Source organism: Austrofundulus limnaeus, unplaced genomic scaffold (assembly GCF_001266775.1).
Source record: "Austrofundulus limnaeus strain Quisiro unplaced genomic scaffold, Austrofundulus_limnaeus-1.0 Scaffold16, whole genome shotgun sequence".
NCBI lineage: Eukaryota > Metazoa > Chordata > Actinopteri > Cyprinodontiformes > Rivulidae > Austrofundulus > Austrofundulus limnaeus.
Genome location: NW_013952418.1, coordinates 372,478 through 381,447, shown reverse-complemented (window position 1 = coordinate 381,447; position 8,970 = coordinate 372,478). Strand labels below are relative to the sequence as shown.

The window sequence follows — 8,970 nt, the reverse complement described above, 5'->3', positions numbered from 1 at the left end:
GTGTGTGTGTGTGTGTGTGTGTGTGTGTGTGTGTGTGTGTGTGTGTGTGTGTGTGTGTGTACCGCAGGACATCCTTCGTCCCAGGTCTGATGCTGGACCGGACTGGGACTCTCTCTCCTGCACACAGCCGGGTGTCTCTCGTCACACGAGGCTAAAATCCAGTTTCCTGTCTGAGACAGAACTTTATTTATTTTACTTTCAATTTAAAAAGTGAATTCAGGTTAAACTCRTTTTCCTTTTTAACTGCACAAACTTCAGCACACAGCTTATCTAGTCAAAACCTTCGGCTCGTTCAGGACATCACAGCTGGAACTTTTGTTTTGTTAAAATAAAAGTTAAACTAAAAAAACTTTGTGCTTTTAAAAATCTACATCAGTTTTCCTGCTTTATTTTTAGCTCTTAGCCACTGTCTTGCTCATATTAATGTTGAGCTATTGTTTTGTAAGTTTTAACTTTCAGCTACTGTTATGCTAATTTTAGCATTTCTTCACTGTTGATTTTATCTTTAAGCCAGTGTTTTTATTAAATTATGAGTTTAAAAACAAGTTTATTAAGGTTTCAGTTGATTTATGTACATTTAGCATTTATGGTTTTGTTCATTTTAATCTGAACTATTGTGTGGTTTGTTTTAGCTTTTACCTGATGCTTTGATAAATTTACCTTAACCAGTAATTTGTTCATTTTAGAATTTAGCTACAGTTTTGTTAGTTTTAGCTTTAAGATACTGTTTTCGTAAATTTAGCTTTTAGTTCCTGTTTTGTTAATCTTACCTTTTTTCTATTGTTTTGTTCAATTTCGTATTTAACTTTTGTTTTTCTAATTTAAGCTTTTAACTAGTTTTTATTTAAGCTTTTAGCTATGGTGTTGCTAACATTAGCTATTAACTGTTCTCTTAGTATCTTAGTATTTAGCTATTGTTTCATTCCTGTTAGATTTTGTTGCTTGTTAATTGTAACTGAAATAGTATTTTGTTATTTTAGCTTTAAGCTACAGGTTTGCTAATTTTAGCTTTTGACTCTTAATGTTGTCAAATTTAGTTTTTAGCTAGTGGCTACTGTTGGTTATTTTAGCATTTAACAACTGTTATGCCTACTTTAGCATATACAGTAGCTGTTTGCTAATGTTAGCATTTAGTTTTTTGCTTTGTTTATTTTAGCTTTAAGCTACAGCTCTGCTAGGTTTAAAGCTTTAATTTACTGTTAACTGTAGCTTTTAGCTGTTGTTTAGCTGATTCTAGCTTCAGTTCTGATGATTTTAGCTCATGAGAATCACCGTTGGGTCCAGTTTGGTGCAGAGCGTTGGGTCTGACAGGTTGTGAACGGGTTGGTACCGGTGCCACAGAGTGAGGGTTACCGCCGAGCCGTCGGACCACTCCACAGCCGGAGACGACGCCGGTTTCTGCAGACCGATCCAGAACTCCGTACCCGACCCGGAATCTGAGAGACGAGACCCAAAAACACAGAACTATTCATGGTTCCGGTGAGACCAGCAGAACTCCGGGGTCTGGTTTTGATGCTTACAGTTTCCCAGAAGGCCGAGCAGCGTCTCCACCTCCGACAGGAAGTGGAGGCTGCTGAGGTTCGCCCTCAGAGAGCCGCAGGCCCGGGACGAGTCCTCCCAGCTTCCTGCTTCGGCTTCTGGCAGAACCCGGTAACAGAACCCGTTGTGAGCCCACCAACCGGCGGCGCACTCCGTCCGGACGTACTGCCAGTTCTCTGGAAGAGGAAGAAGATGAGCTAAAGACTAAAACCTACAATTAGCTACAAAAAGCTAAAATCACCAGAAATGTAGCAAATCAACAGCTAAAAGCTATAATGAGCAAAACTGTGACTAAAAGTAGAAAAACAGAAGCTGAAAGTCAATATCAGCAAAGCAGTTACTGAAACTTAAAATTAGCAAAACATTAGCTAAAAGCTACTATTAACTAAACCATAGCTAAAAGCTAGAATAAAAAAACACCTAAAAGGTCAAAGTAGAAGAACTGTAGACAAAAAAACTAAAATATCAAAACAAACAAAAAAAAAATAAAGAAAATCCACAGCTAAAGGTTAAATATAAGAAAACTATTCAAAAAGCTAAATGATAGCTAAAAACAAAAAAATAGTGGTATGTCGGCTATAAGCTTAAGGTGACAAAAACGTAAATAAATGCTAAAATTGATCAATCTTTAGCGAGAAGCTTAAATTAACAACACTATAACTAAAAGAAGCCAAAGCATAACTAAGAAATGGTAGATAAATGCTAAAAGCATCAAAAGAAGCTAAAAATAGCAAAACTTTCGAAAAAAAACCACACAAAAATTAACAAAACCATAGCCAAAAGCTAAAATAAAGAAAATTATTAGCTATAAGCTAAAAGTGACAAAATCTTTAATAATGCTACAAAATGTAAAACTTTAGCTAGAAGCTTAAATCAACAATATTATAGCTATAAGGTGCAAAACCACAACTAAAAAACAGTAGCAAAGTAGCTAAAAAGAAGCTAAAAATAGCAAAACCTTGATGAAATTCTAAAATTAACAAAAAACTAAGCTACGACGAAGAAAACTATAGAAACAGCAAAATGGAAGCTAAAGCTAAACATGACAAAATTATGCATAAGAGCTAAAAATAGCTAAAATGTAGCTATAGCTTAAATTAAAAACATGGCTAAAAGTAGCTAAATCGTAGCTAAAAAGTGTTAACGAAACACTGAAAGCATTTAAAGAAGCTAAAATTAGCAAAACCTTGGATAAAACCTAAAATTAAAACCATAGATATTAGCTAAAACAAGAAAATGTGTAACTAAAAGTTGCAGAACAACAGCTGAAAGCTAAAATAGATCCGGTACGTTTAAGATTTTAACGTCTGCCGGCGCCGGTCGACCCGCTCTCACCGAACGGCTCRGCGGCGGCGCTGACGTTGGGCGTCTTCTTGCAGATGTACGGCAGCGCGGCCTCACAGGACAGACTCTGCCACTGGCCGCCGGACGCCGAGGTGAAAACGCCGCACTGCAGGTCGTCCTCCAACGGGCTGGAAGCTAGAGCTGCAGAGAGGTTCTGATCAACACGGTTCTGATCCAAACCACATCCGAACATTCAGGACACTAATAATCTGAACCTGTGGTGAAATCCACCAGGGCCAGCGGCGCCGAGTCAGACCACTGCCACCCCCGCCCGTCCTTCAGGTGGTTCAGTCCGATCCACACCATGGCTCCAGAACTGGACAGACGGTCTGACCCAGAATTATCAGAACATCAGCAGAGGTCATGAACAGACCTGAAACTGTGACCAGGTTGGTCCAGAGGTCTGGGTCCACCGTACCTCTGATGTACCTGTGCTCCTCCAGGCTGGTGACGCTCAGCAGGTTCCCGCCCTGAGCCCGGCAGGTGGACTGCGCCTGAGTCCAGGTGAGGATGGTGTACAGGTTGAACTGGTAACACGCCGGCAGGTCCTGGTTCCAGTCCCAGAAGTGATTACAACCTGAGGCTGAGAATAAAGGTCCAGATTAAGAACTACATGTCCAGATTAAAAATTAAAGACCCAGATTAAAATGGTAAAGATCCAAATTAAAATCGTAAAGGCCCAAAATTAAAAAGTAACGGCCCAGATTTAGAACTAAAGGTCCAGATTTGGAACTGAAGGTCCAGATTATGAAGGTCCAGATTAAAGAGTAAAGGTATAAATTAAAAACTAAAGGCCCAGATTTGGAACTGAAGGTCCAGATTATGAAGGTCCAGATTAAAGAGTAAAGGCACAAATTAAAAACGTAAAGGTCCAAATTAAAAAGTAATAACCTGAATTAAAAAGACCCAGATTAAAAAGTAAAGGTCCAGATTTGGAACTGAAGGTCCAGATTATGAAGGTCCAGATTAAAGAGTAAAGGCATAAATTAAAAACTAAAGGCCCAGATTTGGAACTGAAGGTCCAGATTATGAAGGTCCAGATTAAAGAGTAAAGGCACAAATTAAAAACGTAAAGGTCCAAATTAAAAAGTAATAACCTGAATTAAAAAGACCCAGATTAAAAAGTAAAGGTCCAGATTTGGAACTGAAGGTCCAGATTATGAAGGTCCAGATTAAAGAGTAAAGGCACAAATTAAAAACTAAAGGTCCAGATTTGAAACTGAAGGTCCAGATTTAGAACTAAAGGTCCAGATTTAGAACTAAAGGTCCAGATTTGGAACTGAAGGTCCAGATTATGAAGGTCCAGATTAAAGAGTAAAGGCACAAATTAAAAACGTAAAGGTCCAAATTAAAAAGTAATAACCTGAATTAAAAAGACCCAGATTAAAAAGTAAAGGCACAGATTAACAAAATAAAGACCTAAATTAAAAACGTAAAGACCCTGATTAGAAATTAAAGGCCCAGATTAACAAAATAAAGGCCTAAATTAAAAACTTAAAGACCCAGATTAAAAGGTAAAGACCCAAATTAAAAAAAAAACATTAAAAAGTACAGGCCCAGATTAACAACATAAAAGTCCAAATTAAAAACATAAAGGACCAAATTAAAAACATAAAGGACCAAATTAAAAACTAAAGGCCCAGATTATAAAGGTCCAAATTAAAACTAAAGGCCCAGATTAAAAGCATAAAGGCCCAGATTATAAAGGTCCAGATTTAAACTAAAGGTCCAGATTAAAACATAAAGGCCCAGATTATGAAGGTCCAGATTAAAACTAAAGGCCCAGATTTAAAAACCAAAAGTCCAGATAATAAAGGTCCAGTTTAAGAACAAAAGCTCCTAATTAAAACTGAAGGTCCAGATTAAAAATGTAAAGGCCCAAATTAAAAATGTAAAGGCCCAGATTTAGAACTAAAGGTCCAGATTATAAATGTCCAGATTAAAAAGGCGGGACCCCACTAAGAGCAGGTTACCTTCCACGGGGCAGAAGCCCCACCTCTCGGCCTGGTCGTAGCGGTCGGTGGTGGAGCACCAGTGGAGGTGGTCTTCGCGGCCCTCGGTGGTGCACTCAGAGAACCACCTGTTGTTGTAGCTGAAGGGGAAAACACACGGATAGCCGTGTGCGTTTCCCTGTAAGGTGTGGACTTCTGTCAGTCAAAAACATTATCAAGGTTAAAACACAAAACAGGATCGCTGAGTCAGCATTATACTGCTTATAAACTTTGTGCTGCTTTAGCTTTTGTAACATTCAGCCCATTTAAAAAACAAGTATGCTCACTTTGAAACAATTAAAAATATTAAACTTTATTTACAAATTTCCCAGAAAAATACATCGTTTCAATTTATTCCAAAAACGTTTTAGCTTTTATAATCAGCAGCTGGCAGTTTTGGTTTTCTTATGCTAGCTTAAATCTGCTGTTCTGCTACTTTGGCTATCCTTTTAGCACTTTTAGATTTTCTGTTGACAGTTTTAGCTTCTAGCTTTCCATTTAGCGAGCACATGGCTAATTGTAGTTTTTAAGCTAGTCTTTTGTTATTAATTCGAAGTTTTAGCTGCCTGTGGTTACTTTTAACTAACCTATAGCTAGCATTTTTTACCTTTAGCTTTCAACTAGCCATTTGTTACTTTTAGTTTTTAGCTAACAATCTGATACAATTACATTTAAGCTAGCCAGTCTTTTTTTTTTATTTTTGGCTAACATGTTGCTAATTTTAGCTACGTTTTAGCTAGCCTTTTGTTCTTTTTTTTTCTTGTTTAGCTTTTTTTCTACTTTTAGCTATCACATTGCTAGATTTAGATTTTTAGCTAACTTTTAWTACTTTAGTTATAGGCTAAACTTCTGTTCTGTTATTTTCTTCTCCAGCTTTTTTTACTTTTAGCTAGCCTTCTGTTGTTTTACTGTCTAGCCTTTTGGTACTTTTAGCGACTGATTTGATCATTTCAGAGTTTACACTTTGATTTTAGCCTGCTTTTGCCCCTTTTATCTACCCATTCTTAACTTTTAGGTTTTAGCTTTTAGATGGCTTTACTTGTTGTCTAGCTTGTTGTTTCTTTTAGCTGTTAGCTATGGTTTTGCTTCAGTTAGCTTCTAGCTAGCTTGTTGCACATATTACTAACTTTTTGCTACATTTAGCATTTAACTAGCCTTTTTCTCTTTATAGCTAGCCTATTGCTACTTTTAGCCAGACTTTTAGTGATTCTTGTGCTTCTTTTAGCTTTGTCAGCTAACTTTTAGCTCTTAGCTTAGCTTTACTTGGACGGACACTGTTTGGTGGTCCTACCTTGGTACGGGTGGGAACAGGGACCTTCTCTCGGCGTGTCGTGTCGTTTCCACTCGTGGTAAATGTTCTTCTTCGCCACCACCGAGCGGCCGGACACCGTCACCTTCCACTCGGACGCCCCGTACATCATGTTTCCGTGGCAACGCCACCACAGCATGGGCGAGACCACGTCGCACTCGAACATGCTCAGAGGCCGCGCCGGGTCCGACGCGTTGAGGCCCAGGCAGGCGGCGGCGCCCAGGTTAAAGAGGCGGTGCCTGGAGACCCACTTCCACAGCATGCGGCGCGTGGGGCGCTCGCAGTCCTCCAGGACCAGACCGGACCGGTCCGCCAGGACGCAGCGCTTCAGAGGCAGACTCTCCAGGATGAAGAAACTGTTTCCTGCAAACAGAGAGAAGAAAATAAAAACAAACCAACTCTTATTTTTTTAAATGTTGAAAGATGTTTATGCTTTTATTTTTGCGGAGCAGAGAAACTTCAGCCGGTGACGTCCAGCAGAGCGTTTTGGCATCGGCTCGCTGAAACAAGGGCACTTCCTGTTGACCCTCCTCACCCAGAGCAGGTTACACGCTGACTCCTTCAGCCTCTCTCAGCTCTAAAACTACTTCCACATTTCTGTCGGTCCGTCCGTTTTTCCACAGAAACTGTTTTTCTTTTCTGCTTCGTCTCTTTAGACGTAAAACTTTGTAAAACTACAATAATACATCAAAACAACCTGATCTTTTTAGCTTAGCTCCTTTCAGTTATGCTTTAGCTGATTTTAGCTAGCCAATTCACTCCCTTTTATTACACTTTGCTACTTTTAGTTTACATTTAGCACTTAGYTACMTTTAGCTAGTCTTTTCCTACTTAAGGCCGTCAGCTATCCTTTAACTACATAGATGTTTTAGCTAGCATTTTGCTAACCTTTTACTRTTTTTAGCTTATAGCTAGCRTTTAGCTACCTTTAGCTAGCATTTTTGCTTTAAGAGTTTTTATAYCCTTTTGCCACTTTTAGCTGAACAGAACAAGCTTTTAGCTAGCATTTTGGGCCTTTAATTTGGAACATTTTTKATTTTAAATTTAGCTTTTAGTTTAGCTAGCCTTCGGCCATTTCAAGTTTTTAGTTAACATTTTGCTTCGATTAGCTAGCCTATACTTTAAGCCATTAGCTGTTCTTTTACCGCATTTTGAACTTAGCTAGTATTTTTCAACTTTTAGCTTTTAACTACTTTTGGATTATATTTACTATTTAGCAAGATTTCCGCTTCTTTTATCTTTTAATGACACTTTTTAAGATTTAAGCCTTTAGCTAGCTTTTTCTGCTTTAAACTGTTAGCTATCCTTTTACTGCTTTTCGCTTTTAGCTAGCCATTTGCTATGTTTAGCTAAACTTTGGCTATTTTAAATATTTAAATAGCATACTTTTAGCTAATTATGTTTTRAGCATTATAGCTTTTTTCTACCTTTAGCTTTTCATTGCCCTTTCAAATATTTAAGCCTTTAGCTAGCTTATTTCTATACTTATCTTATTTATTTTTGTTTTTTAAAGTTTTTAGCAAGCATGTTGCTTATTTCGTTTTTTAGTTAGTGTTTTGGATTTTGGTTTTTAAGTTCAAATAAAGGAAGATTTTTTTATGGAAAAGCCGTTTAATTTATTCGTCCTTCTTTCTTTAGCAATAAAAAAGTCTCATTTTTAGCTGACTGTTTTGTTTACATTGAGAGCAGACCTGCATTTCATCATTTTACATCCACATTTCTGTAAATCTACTGGAGTAAATAACTTTAAACTGCAGTATTTAATATATTTCAGTTTAAATTTTAATGTTTTTTAACAACAGATCGTTTTAAGTTTCTTTAATCCCATTACATAAAGGCGTTTATCTGAGATTACAGAGATAATCTGAGACCAGATTTAACTTTGATCTTCATCTCCTGAAACACAAAAATCTGCAGTTTTACMGTTTTAAAGCACCGAACCGGTCCGGACTCGATGAGCAGAACTTCTGAGCTGAATGAAAGGAACTTACTGTAAAAGTCTGCGAGCTGGGTCTGCTCCAGAACCTCATGGTTCTCCTCCTCACAGAAGCAGCTTTGGGTCAAAAACGCGATGAAACAAACAACAACAGCTTCAGGGAACATTTCAGAACCGAACCGTCCGAACACGGCCGCCTCCCGGACAGACTTCAGACTATTTTAGGACCTTTTTTTTCTCTCCCTCTCTCTTTCGTCACAGAAAACTTTAACCCAGTTCGGTTTTTCTGCTCGGAACCAGCGACGTCACGTCTGCTGCTGCCCGGGACCGAACGCTGCATTCCTGCCGCTCCGGTCCGGTTCCGCTGGGACACGACCAGAACACAACATAAACAAAGACTCAGACATATTCTTCAGTTCTCTGAAGAGTCAAATAATAAAAATAAATAAATTAAATAAAAACCTGGAGAACATTTCTGCAGAGAAATTCAGTGATCCCCAATGTCTGGGTCGGGGTCCCACAGATGGTCCACTGAACAAACTGCGGGGTCTGTATGGAATTAGATTTGTGCCAAAAAAAATAATAATAAATAAATAAAGTCTGATAGAAGATTTCTCACTACAAAACTACCAAAAACATTTAAGATGCAAAACATTCGATTTGCAAACAAAATTCCTATTAAGTTGTATAAAAATTAGTTCAGTGGTCACTGGTCCCCAGAGTCCGGGTCAGGGCCCTATAGCCTRTATGCCACAGTCTTTAAAGAGTAACTTACCCCAAAATTAACTTTTTTTTAGCTGATAAACTGTCTAGAATGTGTCTAAAATGTTATATAGTACTGTTTCTGTGCT

At 38.2% G+C, this 8,970-nt stretch overlaps 1 protein-coding gene across 1 annotated transcript in view; it reads right to left on the bottom strand.

Annotated features, from left to right (window-relative positions):
- Positions 1-8,574, bottom strand: part of pla2r1 (phospholipase A2 receptor 1) — a gene marked incomplete in the record, with an annotated part of 34,026 nt that extends 25,452 nt beyond the window's left edge. Inside the window, 9 exon segments of the mRNA XM_014003011.1 lie at positions 63-170; positions 1,273-1,436; positions 1,521-1,715; positions 2,875-3,024; positions 3,099-3,212; positions 3,302-3,466; positions 4,857-5,030; positions 6,166-6,546; positions 8,175-8,574. Of these exon segments, the coding sequence (XP_013858465.1) occupies positions 63-170; positions 1,273-1,436; positions 1,521-1,715; positions 2,875-3,024; positions 3,099-3,212; positions 3,302-3,466; positions 4,857-5,030; positions 6,166-6,546; positions 8,175-8,286 (1,563 nt within the window).
- Positions 8,575-8,970: the final 396 nt, after the last annotated feature.